The sequence below is a fragment of the Oncorhynchus nerka genome, linkage group LG10 (genome assembly GCF_034236695.1).
Source record: "Oncorhynchus nerka isolate Pitt River linkage group LG10, Oner_Uvic_2.0, whole genome shotgun sequence".
NCBI lineage: Eukaryota > Metazoa > Chordata > Actinopteri > Salmoniformes > Salmonidae > Oncorhynchus > Oncorhynchus nerka.
In genome coordinates, this window is record NC_088405.1 from 84552389 (window position 1) to 84568539 (window position 16151).

Below are 16151 nucleotides of genomic sequence, written 5' to 3' on the forward strand. Positions count from 1 at the left end.
ACCCACTAGAGAGGTGGCCACCCCCACAGAGAAGCCAACAGAACAGCCCACCTCAGCACCCGACAAAAGTCTCGACACCACAGCAGAACAGTCCACACCAGACCCTGACCATAGAGTCGACATCACAGCAGAACAGACAAATGAAGAACCCCAAGCTCAGCGGCTCTCACCCCCTCTGAGCACCTCCCCTGTCAGCCACCCTGATAGCCCTTCTGACAACCCCCCCACACCCACTGAGGACAAACACAAGACACAGATTGTACTACTTATGGACTCAAATGGGAAATATATAGAAGAAAGAAAAAAAAATCCCCAAACACAGTGTGTCTAAACTCTGGAGTCCAAACACCCAGCGCGCCCTAGACCTTCTGTCTGAGGACCAACTAGGCTCACCCAGCCACATAATAATATCTCCACCCTGCTACCACGAAAAGACTTCCACCCTGCCACAATACAGCGGGTAAACGCAAGTTTTTCCCGTGACAGTGCCTCAAAACCAAATGTTTTCCTGGCCCACCACTCCACCCTGGACTTGAACAGCCTCTATGACCAAGTCCACCTCTACAAGGCAGCAGTGCCCACCTTTGCCCGAACTCTAAAGGACATCGATCTCAAATGTATCCCCAACACTTCACACAGGAGCAACAGATCAATAGACACCCCACCCAGACCAGCGAGACACCCTGCCAGACCTGCAGGACCCCCCACCCAGACACATCCACATCCACACCCCCACCCCAACCAATCAACACCCCCCACATCAACCATGCCCACACCCCATTTAGGCCCCCTCAGATCAGACCTATGCCACTCCTGCCCACCCCATGCACCCCACCCCCGCAAAGAGGGCCTCAACATGGAAGCCACACATACGCCCAGGTAGTGAGCGGGCAAACAGTCCCAACCCCCACTCTCACACTCGCCCAAGCCAATGGCATGTACCAGATGCTCAGCAGGCTCTGCTCACACTTACTGGCCTGAGGCCAAACCACGACCAACAACATTGGACACTCTATGGAACAAAAAGCCTTCACTATATCATCCTGGAATATCCAAGGCCTGAGGTCATCTGCCTTTGGCCTAAAGAGCAGAAACCCGGACTTCACCAAAGAAATCGGTAATAGACATTGTCATCCTGCAAGAAACCTGGTATAGAGGAGACGGACCCACTGGTTGCACTGGTTACAGAGCGCTAGTAGTCCCATCCACCAAACTACCAGGTGTGAAACAGGGAAGGGACTCAGGGGGTATGCTAATTTGGTATAGAGCAGACCTAACTCACTCCGTTAAATTAATCAAAACAGGAACATTCTACATGTGGCTAGAAATTCAAAAGGAAATTATCCTAACAGAGAAAAATGTCCTCCTGTGTGCTACCTATATCCCCCCACTAGAATCCCCATATTTTAATGAAGACAGCTTCTCCATCCTGGAGGGGGAAATCAATCATTTCCAGGCCCAGGGACATGTACTAGTCTGTGGCGACCTAAATGCCAGAACCGGACAAGAACCTGACACCCTCAGCACACAGGGGGACAAACACCTGCCTGGAGGTGACAGCATTCCCTCCCACATATGCCCCCCTAGGCACAACTATGACAACATAACCAACAAAAACGGGTCACATCTCCTGCAGCTCTGTCACACGCGGGGTATGTACATAGTCAATGGTAGGCTTTGGGGGGACTCCTATAGTAGGTACACCTGTAGCTCATCTCTTGGCAGTAGTACTGTAGACTACTTTCTCACTGACCTCAACCCAGAGTCTCTCAGAGCGTTCACAGTCAGCCCACTGACACCCCTATCAGACCACAGCAAAATCACAGTCTACTTAAACAGAGCAATACTCAATCATGAGGCATCAAAGCCAAAGGAACTGAGTAACATTAAGAAATGCTATATATGGAAGGAATGCAGTTTGGAAACCTACCAAAAAACAATTAGGCAACAACAAATTCAATCCCTTTTAGACAATTTCCTGGGTAAAACGTTCCACTGTAATAGTGAAGGTGTACACTTGGCAGTAAAAAATCTTAACAGTCTCTTTGACCTCTCAGCTTCCCTATCAAATCTAAACATCTCAAATAGAAAACCCAAGAAAATTAACAATAATGACAAATGGTTTGATGAAGAATGCAAAAATATAAGAAAGAAATTGAGAAACCTGTCCAACCAAAAACATAGAGACCCGGAAAACCTGAGTCTACGCCTTCACTATGGTGAATCACTAAAACAATACAGAAATACACTACGGAAAAAGAAGGAACAGCACGTCAGAAATCAGCTCAATGTAATTGAAGAATCCATAGACTCTAACCACTTCTGGGAAAACACTAAACAAACAACAACACAAATAATTATCTATCCAAAATGGAGATGTATGGGTAAACCACTTCTCCAATCTTTTTGGCTCTATAACAAAGAATAAAGAGTAAAAACATATACATGATCAAATACAGATCTTAGAATCAACTATTAAAGACTACCAGAACCCACTGGATTCTCCAATTACATTGAATGAGTTACAGGACAAAATAAAAACCCTCCAACCCAAAAAGGCCTGTGGTGTTGATGGTATCCTCAATGAAATGATCAAATATACAGACAACTAATTCCAATTGGCTATACTAAAACTCTTTAACATCATCCTTAGCTCTGGCATCTTCCCCAATATTTGGAACCAAGGACTGATCACCCCAATCCACAAAAGTGGAGACAAATTTGACCCCAATAACTACCGTGGAATCTGTGTCAACAGTAACCTTGGGAAAATCCTCTGCATTATCATTAACAGCAGACTCGTACATTTCCTCAATGAAAGCAATGTACTGAGCAAAGGTCAAACTGGCTTTTTACCAAATTACCGTACAACAGACCATGTATTCACCCTGCACACCCTAATTGACAACCAAACAAACCAAAACAAAGGCAAAGTCTTCTCATGCTTTGTTGATTTCAAAAAAGCCTTTGACTTAATTTGGCATGAGCGTCTGCTATACAAACTGATGGAAAGTGGTGTTGGGGGTAAAACATACGACATTATAAAATCCATGTACACAAACAACAAGTGTGCGGTTAAAATTGGCAAAAAACACACACATTTCTTCACACAGGGTCATGAGGTTAGACAGGGATGCAGCTTAAGCCCCACCCTCTTCAACATATATATCAACAAATTGGCGCGGGCACTAGAAAAGTCTGCAGCACCCGGCCTCACCCTCCTAGAATCCGAAGTCAAATGTCTGCTGTTTGCTGATGATCTGGTGCTTCTGTCACCAACCAAGGAGGGCCTACAGCAGCACCTAGATCTTATGCACAGATTCTGTCAGACCTGGGCCCTGACAGTAAATCTCAGTAAGACCAAAATAATGGTGTTCCAAAAAAGGTCCAGTCACCAGGACCACAAATACAAATTCCATCTAGACACTGTTGCCCTAGAGCACACAAAAAACTATACATACCTTGGCCTAAACATCAGCGCCACAGATAACTTCCACAAAGCTGTGAACGATCTGAGAGACAAGGCAAGAAGGGCATTCTATGCCATCAAAAGGAACATCAATTTCAACATACCAATTAGGATTTGGCTAAAAATACTTGAATCAGTCATAGAGCCCATTGCCCTTTATGGTTGTGAGGTCTGGGATCCGCTCACCAACCAAGACTTCACAAAATGGGACAAACACCAAATTGAGACTCTGCACGCAGAATTCTGCAAAAATATCCTCCGTGTACAACGTAGAACACCAAATAATGCATGCAGAGCAGAATTAGGCCGATACCCACTAATTATCAAAATCCAGAAAAGAGCCGTTAAATTCTATAACCACCTAAAAGGAAGCGATTCCCAAACCTTCCACAACAAAGCCATCACCTACAGAGAAATTAATCTGGAGAAGAGTCCCCTAAGCAAGCTGGTCCTGGGGCTCTGTTCACAAACACAAACAGACCCCACAGAGCCCCAGGACAGCAACACAATTAGACCCAACCAAATCATGAGAAAACAAAAAGATAATTACATGACACATTGGAAAGAATTTACAAGCAATTAACAAAAAAATGTGCAAACTAGAATGCTATTTGGCCATAAACAGAGAGTACACAGTGGCAGAAGACCTGAAAAGTGTGATTAACCCATGCACCAAGTCTGGAACCAACAGGACCATGAACAGCTTCTACCCCCAAGCCATAAGACTGCCCAATAGTTAGTGAAATAGTTAACCAAATAGCTACCCAGACTATCGGCACTAAGTATTTTGACTCATCACATTCGCTGCTGCTACTGTCTATTATCTATCTATCCTGTTGCCTAGTCACCTTTCCCTACCTATGTGTACAAATCTACATCAATTACCACGTACCCCTAACATTGACTCGGTACTGGTACCCAGTGTATATAGCCATGTCATCATTACTCATTGTGTATTTATTCCTCCTGATATTATGTTTTTCTCTGCATTGTTGGGAAGGGCCCATAAGTAAGCATTTTACTGTTAGTCTACACACCTGTTGTTCACGAAGCATGTGACACAATATTATTTCATAATGATAATTATTATTTCATATTGATTTGGTTTATGCTTACCGCATTAGCCCAGTGACTCAAGGCCCAATATTAGAGGACCAGCAGTGAGAGACAGCGTGGGCCAGGAACCACACTGACGATGGATTTACGCCTCCCCAACCCCCCACACACACACACACACAACACTATTCCCTACCCCCAAATTCCACATCCAGTTCCACACAAAAACCCACACTGCCCATCTTCCATATCCAGCATGATGAGCAGTAATGAAGCCCCCAGGGTATGGGTTAATACCATTTCACTTTCCTCAATGCTTCTCTATTGAGTTATGGAATTGACTGAATTAAAATTAAATTGACCAACCCTGGAAACCCCACATGGTTCTAGAGAAAGCAGCACCCCCTCCCCATCCCTGGCCACTCCAGAGCATCAGTTGGGAGTGGAGTCTCAGTCACCGGATACATCTGACCTTCCCTCGTCACCTGGACCGTCACCTGGACCGTCTTGGCGTCAGGACTCACCACAGCAGTGGCCAAGGAAGAGGCCAGGCCCAGGAGCCTCCACTCCATACGCCCGGCAAAACCAGTGTTTTATGGAATGTCATAAGGAACGAGACAGAGAAAATAAAATTCCCTCTTTTCCCAAGACATCAGACTCCAACTGGAAAGCTTCCCTGCCTGATGTTCTTCCAGTAACTTTTCTTCTATATTTAAAAGGGAGCTCTTGGACATAGAACAGAGTATGGGCCGGGGCAGGCAGGCAGGAGAGAGACCGACTGAAAATGAGAGAGGGAACCACATGCTCAGCACGCGCTGAACCATCCCTGAGATCAGGTCGGGAAAGTCCGCCCTTCCCTGTTCCGAGGCGAAGTTATTCCCTCTGGAGAGGCAGGGAGGATTTCCACAGGCTTGCTGGATAACCCCAAGCTCACGATGGATGTGGTGAGTGGGCAGAAAGATCAGCTAGGCTATAGCTAAATGCTATCCTTTGAGTAACACTCCCTGAACAGAAGCACATTAGAGCATGTAGGGCAGAAAAGCCAGTCACTGTTATGCATGGACAATATAGCCAGCCTACCATTTCCTTATGCTGTGTCTTTGTGAAATGTACATCTGTAACAAACACACACACACACATATTCGGAAAGTATTCAGACCCCTTGACTTTTTCCACATTTCGTTACGTTTCAGCCTTGTTCTAAAATTGATTAAATAAAACATTTTCCTCAATCAACACACAATACCCCATTATGACATCACAATACCCCATTATGACATCACAATACCCCATTATGACATCACAATACCCCATTATGACAAAGCGAAAACAGGTTGAGACATTTTTTTTAAAGATCAAATAATATTTCTTAAAAATAAAAAACAGAAATACCTTATTAGCTTAAGTATTCAGATCCTTTGCTATGAGACTTGAAATTGAGCTCAGGTGCATCCTGTTTCCCTTGATCATCTTTGAGATGTTTTTATAACTTGATTGGAGTCCACTTGGGGTAAATTCAATTCATTGGACATGATTTGGAAAGGCACAAACCTGTCTATATAAGATCCCACAGTTGACAGTGCATGTCAGAGCAAAAACTGTAGAGCTCCGATGACAGGATTGTGTCGAGGCACAGATCTGGGGAAGGGTATCAAAACATTTATGCAGCATCGAAGGTCTCCAAGAACAGTGGCCTCCATCATTCTTAAATGGAAGGAATTTGGAACCACCAAGACTCTTCCAAACTGTACATTTAGAGTGCATTCAGATCCTATTCAGACCCCTTGACCTTTTTGTTACTTCACGTTAGTTGTTACGTTACAGCCTTATTCTAAAATTGATTAAATTGTCGTCGTCCCCAATCAACCTACACACAATACCTCATAATATCAAAGCAAAAACAGGTTTAGACATTTTAGCAAACATATTAAAAATGTTAAAAAATGAAATATCATATTTATATAAATATTCAGACCCTTTACTGAGAACTTTGTTGAAGCACATTTGGCAGCATTTACTGCCTCAAATCTTCTTGGGTATGACGCTACAAGCTTGGCACACCTGTATTTGGGGAGTTTCTCCCATTCTTTCTGCAGATCCTCTCAAGCTCCATCAGGTTGGATGGGGAGCATCACTGCATAGCTATTTTCAGGTCTCTCCAGAGATGTTCGATCAGGTTCGAGTCTGGCCTTTGGCTGGGCCACTCAAGGACATTCAGAGACTTGTCCCAAAGCCACTACTGCGTTGTCTTGGCTGTGTGCTTAAGGTTGTTGTCCTGTTGGAAGGTGAACCACCAGGCTGTGTAAGGGCTATTTAACAAAGAAGGAAGGTGATGGAGTGCTGCATCAGATGACCTGGACTCCACAATCACCCGACCTCAACCCAATTGAGATGGTTTGGGATGAGTTGGCCCGCAGAGGAAGGAAAAGCAGCCAACAAGTGCTCAGCATATGTGGGAACTCCTTCAAGACTTTTGGAAAAGCATTCCAGGTGACTACCTCATGAAGCTGGTTGAGAGAATTCCAAGAGTGTGCAAAGCTGTCATCAAGGCAAAGAGTGGCATTCTGATTTGTTTAACACTTTTTTTGGTTACTACATCCATATGTGTTATTTCATAGTTGATGTCTTCACTATTATTCTACAATGTAGAAAATAGTACAAATAAAGAAAACTTGAGTGGTACTGTGTATATATATTTTTTAAATTTCAGTCTCATTACTGTAACATTTTATCTCTGAAATGAGCCCATTTAGTCTTCTTCAGTTAACTACAGGCTTCTTCACAACCCGCTGTGAATGATAGTTGACTGAGAAATGCTGTTCTATTCACTTTAATTGCAAGCCTCATTCAAAGGTCATGTCATTCAGTACCACAGTAGCCTCCCTCAATTACAGCTCCCTTTGACTGCACGCTCAATTCAGACAGATTGCAAATGCGAATGTCATCCCTCTCCGACATTCAAGTATTAAAAAATGGGTCAAAGAGACAAAGGTACAACAATGAACAAATATCCCACACAGCACAGGGAATGCAAAAATCAGCATTCGTAATATTGCAACACTGTCTGTATTTTTTAATGGCATTGAAAAGGCAAAATGGCCTACTTCATCTGCACAGATGGGAGAACATGAGTCTGGTCTACCTTTTAACCCAATGTGAATCGTCAGTGCTAAGGTATGCCAACTCAACTGGCCCATAAATTATGGCCTGCTAAATACATGAGGCCATATTAGGGTTGATTGCACCACAAATGTAGGCCTAAGATGGCAAGATGCTGCAGATATGTCCAATGTCAAGTTAAAAATCTTCCCTTTCTGCTTTTCTGGTGAACATTTCTTCTCAGATTAAGTTACTCTGAAAAGTTGCTGAAGTTCTTTAAAACGGCTTTTAAATGAAAACTCTGTTCCCTTGAATAGTCCTTGACAGTGGCCAGTGCAGCAATAACACAGAATTGGCTGTGGGAGCATGATTTGCACTTATCAGAAAGAAACATGGAGTGGAGTTTTTTATGCATCAATTCGGCATGCAGAGCCAGCAGCATCAACACTGGGGCACTTTACCCCTACAGATACCAGGTCCTTGGTAAAAACATAGATTGCTGCTTTGAAGTACAGGACAAAGTAAAAAAGACGCTGTTTGTGACTTTCTCTCGCTCCCTCTTCCTCACTATCCTTCTCTCTCTCTCAGCAAAAAATAAATCCCAGTCAAAGCTGCCCACGCCACCCAGGTATCCAACCATCAGATCCGCTGCCATGAATATCACGGAAGACTGCAGAGTAAAATAGGGGTGCCACACATGACCGAGAAACAAACACACACTGCCAGATTGGATGCTCATAAGTATTTTAGTTTTTACCAGTGAGTGTGTCTTGGTTGCCAGCTCCTGAGAACAGTGAATGCAGGCTTCTCATCCATCTCGTCTTCTTGGCTCCAGTTGGGTTTGAGATTAAAGCCCCCGCACCCCTTCTCTCCTCTCTCAGGCAGTCCCTGTGTGTGCAAGTTTCACACCTGCATACTATGCAAAGGCAACTTTCTTCCTCTGGGTGTAGAGTAGGAGATATCTTGTTTCCTAATACCAGTCATTCTCGAGTACAGCTCTGCTATGAAAAACCACCAAGTACATATTAAAACCGTCACAGAAACGTTTGAAAACTGAACCCTACAGAGCCCTGAGAAATAAATATGACGCATATTAAACAGAATCCCACCTATGTACCATGACCAAGACAAACAATCCTTCATCAGGCATTACTCCACTAAATATCAACCAGATGATGTACATGTCCTCACTCAGACGACAGATTCACTGTCAAACACAGGAGAACACAATGTTTCATCACTCCATTTCCCTGTTTTAGCCAGCAGCTATTTGTCAAGCGGTAAATAAGCAAAGTTCCCCAAAGAATCACAAATGAACATCAGCCATATGAATAAAACCATGAAAAAGTCAGGCTGTACTACAAGTCTGAGGAAAGGTTCCGTGTGCCCATGCCAATGTTGGTAATGTGGTGACAACTGTCACAGCATATACTCCGGAGACACAACAAAGGGATCTCACTAAAGCCTCGGTTTTGATTTGTCAAAACCAGTAACAACACGACTGGTTTACACTGCGTCCTTGCTCCAGACTAATCTAAGTACACTTCAAATCTAATCCCTCTGACACGATGACAAGATCCTTGGAAATATAGCCTACTGTATTAGTTTGAAAGTAGAAAAAATTATATTTATATAGTTCATATACTTATTTATGGAGAGCTGAAAAGTCTCCTTCCTTCATATAACAGACCAGTGCAAGTGTAGTTAGGGCCTACTTCACATACCATCCTCCACACTTACCTAGCCAAATGTCTGAAGCAACAAGTAACAGGGCTCAACTTTGACTGAGCTTGAATTGAACACCGACCCTAATCTACTGCAGTAACAAACACGTCATTACCATACTGTCTGTATCATACTGTCATTATCCTCAGTGGATTATCATTTTGTCCTCGCTTCAATGAATCCACCACACCATAATCACCAGTAAACTGATGAGAACATCATTGACCATCATCCCACCACCATTACAGCAACAGACTCACACCATAATCAGCAATAAGTCATGTTATCATTAACTCATGCCACGTAATCACCAGTCAGTAAATTGTGTACAGTATGGATATCCAATCAGTCACGTTATCATTAACTCACGCCACGTAATCACCAGTCAGTAAATTGTGTACAGTATGGATATCCAATCAGTCACGTTATCATTAACTCACGCCACGAAATCACCAGTCAGTAAATTGTGTACAGTATGGATATCCAATCAGTCACGTTATCATTAACTCACGCCACGTAATCACCAGTCAGTAAATTGTGTACAGTATGGATATCCAATCAGTCACGTTATCATTAACTCACGCCACGTAATCACCAGTCAGTAAATTGTGTACAGTATGGATATCCAATCAGTCACGTTATCATTAACTCACGCCACGTAATCACCAGTCAGTAAATTGTGTACAGTATGGATATCCAATCAGTCACGTTATCATTAACTCATGCCACGTAATCACCAGTCAGTAAATTGTGTACAGTATGGATATCCAATCAGTCACGTTATCATTAACTCACGCCACGTATTCACCAGTCAGTAAATTGTGTACAGTATGGATATCCAATCAGTCACGTTATCATTAACTCATGCCACGTAATCACCAGTCAGTAAATTGTGTACAGTATGGATATCCAATCAGTCACGTTATCATTAACTCACGCCACGTAATCACCAGTCAGTAAATTGTGTACAGTATGGACATCCAATCAGTCACGTTATCATTAACTCATGCCACGTATTCACCAGTCAGTAAATTGTGTACAGTATGGATATCCAATCAGTCACGTTATCATTAACTCATGCCACGTATTCACCAGTCAGTAAATTGTGTACAGTATGGATATCCAATCAGTCACGTTATCATTAACTCATGCCACGTAATCACCAGTCAGTAAATTGTGTACAGTATGGATATCCACTCAGTCACGTTATCATTAACTCATGCCACGTAATCACCAGTCAGTAAATTGTGTACAGTATGGATATCCAATCAGTCACGTTATCATTAACTCACGCCACGTAATCACCAGTCAGTAAATTGTGTACAGTATGGATATCCAATCAGTCACGTTATCATTAACTCACGCCACGTAATCACCAGTCAGTAAATTGTGTACAGTATGGATATCCAATCAGTCACGTTATCATTAACTCACGCCACGTAATCACCAGTCAGTAAATTGTGTACAGTATGGATATCAAATCAGTCACGTTATCATTAACTCACGCCACGTAATCACCAGTCAGTAAATTGTGTACAGTATGGATATCCAATCAGTCACGTTATCATTAACTCACGCGACGTAATCACCAGTCAGTAAATTGTGTACAGTATGGATATCCAATCAGTCACGTTATCATTAACTCACGCCACGTAATTACCAGTCAGTAAATTGTGTACAGTATGGATATCCAATCAGTCACGTTATCATTAACTCATGCCACGTAATCACCAGTCAGTAAATTGTGTACAGTATGGATATTCAATCAGTCACGTTATCATTAACTCACGCCACGTAATCACCAGTCAGTAAATTGTGTACAGTATGGATATCCAATCAGTCACGTTATCATTAACTCACGCCACGTATTCACCAGTCAGTAAATTGTGTACAGTATGGATATCCAATCAGTCACGTTATCATTAACTCATGCCACGTATTCACCAGTCAGTAAATTGTGTACAGTATGGATATCCAATCAGTCACGTTATCATTAACTCACGCCACGTAATCACCAGTCAGTAAATTGTGTACAGTATGGATATCCAATCAGTCACGTTATCATTAACTCACGCCACGTAATCACCAGTCAGTAAATTGTGTACAGTATGGATATCCAATCAGTCACGTTATCATTAACTCACGCCACGTAATCACCAGTCAGTAAATTGTGTACAGTATGGATATCCAATCAGTCACGTTATCATTAACTCATGCCACGTAATCACCAGTCAGTAAATTGTGTACAGTATGGATATCCAATCAGTCACGTTATCATTAACTCACGCCACGTAATCACCAGTCAGTAAATTGTGTACAGTATGGATATCCAATCAGTCACGTTATCATTAACTCACGCCACGTAATCACCAGTCAGTAAATTGTGTACAGTATGGATATCCAATCAGTCACGTTATCATTAACTCACGCCACGTAATCACCAGTCAGTAAATTGTGTACAGTATGGATATCCAATCAGTCACGTTATCATTAACTCACGCCACGTAATCACCAGTCAGTAAATTGTGTACAGTATGGATATCCAATCAGTCACGTTATCATTAACTCATGCCACGTAATCACCAGTCAGTAAATTGTGTACAGTATGGATATCCAATCAGTCACGTTATCATTAACTCATGCCACGTAATCACCAGTCAGTAAATTGTGTACAGTATGGATATCCAATCAGTCACGCCATAAACTCAATGTAACTCACACAACATAATCGTTGGTCGGTCGGTCGGTCACACTGTGGGCCCTGGTGAAAAGTAATGCACTATATAGGGAATAGGGTGCCATTTGGGACACAGACAGTGAGTTGTATACAATATGGAGTGGGCAGCCACTCACCTCAGAGGGTTTATTGTGCGCCTGTCTGACCCAGGTGCTGCTGGTCCCTGTGTTCTTGGAGGACTTGGACCAGGAGGTCACTTGACCTGCAGACAATGACAGTTACATTTCAGATTTACATGTTTTTAGCATCCATTTACCTTATCTAGAGCGACTTACAGCCAGAGGAGAAAGGATCACAACTTAGGGCATCTGAGAGTCTGACTAACTTGCCTAGTCGAATTAAGCAATTAGGTCACACTATAGCTGTGGTACCTCCTAATGTTGCAACTATACAAAGCGACCACAATCAGAGCTACCCATCAAGGCCCTTTTAATTGAAAGCCCCGGAGTAGCACAGGGTCAAAATTATCATTGGGATCCTTCAATTAGAAACATGATAACCCATGTTTAACAGATGCAGGCTAGCCTGGGCATCATCCCATGTCAATAAGCCATTGTAGACTAGAGTGACTGGCCTGTTAATAGCACTCAGATGCACTGATTGTTCAGGGAGCATCGAGTAGTATAGCCCCCCGGCACATGGCCCAGAGCTATGGCCACTGGTCCAGCTGTAGGAGTTGCCGTAGGCACACATTTCAGATCAGATTACCTCTCCCAATCATGAATTAATCCAATTAGGGATGAAAGAATTCAAACCTGACCTAAGAGGTCATTTCACCATTCACAACCATACATTGGTCAATCACTTGGCCACAGTGACCAGTCAGTCAGTCAGAGCGATGCAGGCATAAACATCTGGACACTGGCTCTCTCTGTCTTTGATCTGAGCCCAAGCCACTTCAAAGAGGCAGGGATGCAGCGTACGGAGAAAACAAGACGACAGGAAGCAGAATATGAGAGTAGTAGAGAGAGGAGGCCAGGCTAGTGACTGTTCCTGCTATGGGATGCATCTCAAACGTCATCCTAGTCCCAACCGTGAGCCCACAGGGTGTTGCTGCTGAGGGTTTTCTCTTCAGGGCCTGTTGTAGTCCAAGTACTGTACAGTTCTCATGGCTCACTCCTGACAAATTAGTCTCCAATGGTGACAATCCCTCCCTCTCCATTTTTCTCTCTCCATCAGCCCCTCCCTCAGTCTCTTTTTTCCACCCCTGTCCCTTTCATCATCTCTAACTAAATCAACTCACTGCCAGTGGTGTCCGTGGTGTCCGAGTCATTGCTACTGCTGGAGTATTTTCTCCTCTTCGTCTCCCTCTCCATCTGTAAGGGAAGAAGGAAAACAATCAGTGACACATCAGCAGCAATTACAGTACAGGGCTGGCTATGGTTACTACACTGCTAAAGAGTCAAACTAGGCCTCTGTGGGTGAGATAGTTAGCCTATAGCACAGGGGAAGGGTGTGACTGAGGATATCTGCTCTGTAGATGTGCATGTGTGATTCCCCATCCATCCACAGAGAGAATGGAGTACAGTGAGTCGGGAAAGAGAAGCACTAGAGGAAAAAGCAGGTTATGGCCTTGAGTGACTGAGAGCAGATTTATGTGGCCATAAAACAGGACTTTTCCCCTCTTATATTGGGCTCTTGCTGTTGCCTTGTTCAGCCTGCCCCGAGCTTTACTAGTGACATTTAGAATTCCAAACAGAGCTGCCTCTAAAGAATAACTGGATACGTAGTGCTGACTATATAATTGACTTCCTGCATCTGACTGGCCTGGGTGGAGGTTCAGTGGCGAGGTGTACCTCAGGGATGTGTTGTTTTTCCTTTATTGTTTTGCCCTCAGCGCCGTATCAAAGACGTAGAAAAACCAAAAACAGCGAGTGGTGGGAGTCATGTTTCACACTATAAATTGAAGACAGGGAGACAGCAACTCATCTTCTCCCCTTCACATGAGAAGGAAAAAACACAGACTGGAGTTTGACTGACAGCTTTTCAACTGGGAAGAAAACCTGTGTGGTTTTTCCCTTTCTCACTCGCTCTCTCTTTTTCTATTCCTCTCCCTCCATTGCAACTATGAAACAAAATCCTTGTCAAGATCGAATCATTTCCTCATCCATGGAGAGAAAGAGGTCCGCATTCGTTAAACAGGAATAACAGATGTATAAAGAATAAAATAAAAAATTGTGTTTGAGATCCTTTTTCAGCAGAAACTCTTAAATGTAGAACAGGTTTCCCCCAGAGGAGCCGTACTCCACAGCACAGAGAGGAGAGAGAGAGAGCGCCGTCTCAGAGCACGCCGTATGAGAGAGAGAAAGAGCGAGAGAGCGAACAAAGAGAGAGCGCGCTGTCTCAGAGAGGGAGAGCGAGAGAGAGCGCGCCGTCTCAGAGAGGGAGAGCAAGGGAGAGCGCGTCGCCCTCCCAGGGAGCGAGAGCGCCCTCTCAGAGAGCGAGCTCTCAGAGAGCGAGAGAGATAACGCCCTCTCAGAGAGCGAGAGAGATAACGCCCTCTCACAAAGAGAGAGATAACACCCACTCAGAGAGGGAGAGCAAGAGAGAGCGCGCCGTCTCAGAGAGGGAGAGCAAGAGAGAGTGCGCCATCTCAGAGAGGGAGAGCAAGGGAGAGCGTGCCGTCTCAGAGAGGGAGAGCAAGGGAGAGCGCGCCGTCTCAGAGAGGGAGAGCAAGGCAGAGCGTGTCGCCCTCCCAGGGAGCAAGACCGCCCTCTCAGAGAGCGAGAGAGATAACGCCCTCTCAAAAAGAGAGAGAGATAACACCCACTCAGAGAGGGAGAGCGCGCCGTCTCAGAGAGAGAGAGCGCGCCGTCTCAGAGAGGGAGAGCGCGCCGTCTCAGAGAGGGAGAGCGCGCCGTCTCAGAGAGGGAGAGCGCGCCGTCTCAGAGAGGGAGAGCGCGCCGTCTCAGAGAGGGAGAGCAAGAGAGAGTGCCCCGTATCAGAGATGGAGAGCAAGGGAGAGAGCGCCGTCTCAGAGAGGGAGAGCAAGGGAGAGCACGCCGTCTCAGAGAGGGAGAGCAAGAGAGAGCGTGCCATCTCAGAGAGGGAGAGCAAGGGAGAGCGCGCCGTCTCAGAGAGGGAGAGCAAGGGAGAGCGCGCCGTCTCAGAGAGGGAGTGAGAGCGAGAGAGAGAGAGAGAGAGAGAGATAACACCCTCTCAGAGAGAGAGAGAGAGAGAGATAAAAACCCTCTCAGAGAGAGATAGAGAGACAGAGAGAGGCCGAGACCGAGAGAGATAAAGGGGGAGAGTGCTCGCTTTGTCTCAGAGAGAGAGCTCTAGTATGGTATTCCACTCCCCTGTCTTTTCCCCTTCTCTCTCTCGCTACACATACTGTAATGTAGTAGTTGGCAGGCCATTGTTTGCATTGTGGCCAAGATGGATTACATTACTGTGCTGTGACTCTACTATGCCCCTCTTTTCACGCATGCCTCAAATTGCCTACTTGTGAATGGCGGCACGGGATAGCGAAACAGGTAGTGCCAGTCCATCTGTAGTAGTAGTAGTAGTAGTAGTATTATACTAGTAATAGTAGTATGTTAATAGTAGTAGTAGTAGTAGTAGTAGTAGTAGTAGTAGTAGTAGTAGTAAGCTAGTAGTAGTAATAGTAGAATGCTAATCGTAGTAGTAGTAGTAGCAGTAGTAGTAGTAGTATGCTAATAGTAGTAGTAGTAGTAGTAGTATGCTAGCACTAGTAATAGTAGTATACTAGTAATAGTAGTATGCTAATAGTAGAAGTAGTATTAGTAGTAGTAGTATGCTAGTAGTAGTAGTATGCTAATAATAGTAGTAGTAGTAGTAGTAGTAGTATGCTAGTAGTAGTAGTATGCTAGTAGTTGAAGTAGTAGTAGTACTAGTAGTATAAGTAGTAGTATGCTAATAGTAGTAGTAGTGGTAGTAGTAGTAGTATGCTAGTAGTAGTAGTAGTAGTAGTACTAGTAGTATTAGTAGTAGTAGGCTAATAGTAGTAGTAGTAGTAGTGGTAGTAGTATGCTAGTACTAGTAGCAGTATTATACTAGTAATAGTAGTATGCTAATACTAGTAGTAGTAGTAGTAGTAGTAGT

The 16151-nt window shown here is 43.9% G+C and overlaps 1 protein-coding gene across 3 annotated transcripts in view; it reads right to left on the reverse strand.

Moving 5' to 3' along the window:
- The window catches only part of LOC115136144 (protein Jade-1-like), a 239888-nt gene that overhangs the window by 186115 nt on the left and 37622 nt on the right, over positions 1 to 16151 (reverse strand). For 2 of the 3 annotated variants that reach the window (XM_029671640.2, XM_029671641.2), the window contains 2 exons: positions 13330 to 13402; positions 12203 to 12288 (listed from right to left, as the gene is read on the reverse strand). In XM_029671640.2, coding sequence (XP_029527500.1) covers positions 12203 to 12288; positions 13330 to 13402 — 159 coding nt within the window. Of the gene's footprint in view, positions 1 to 12202; positions 12289 to 13329; positions 13403 to 16151 lie in introns of those variants that run through there. The other variant, XM_065023874.1, reaches the window with a different exon arrangement.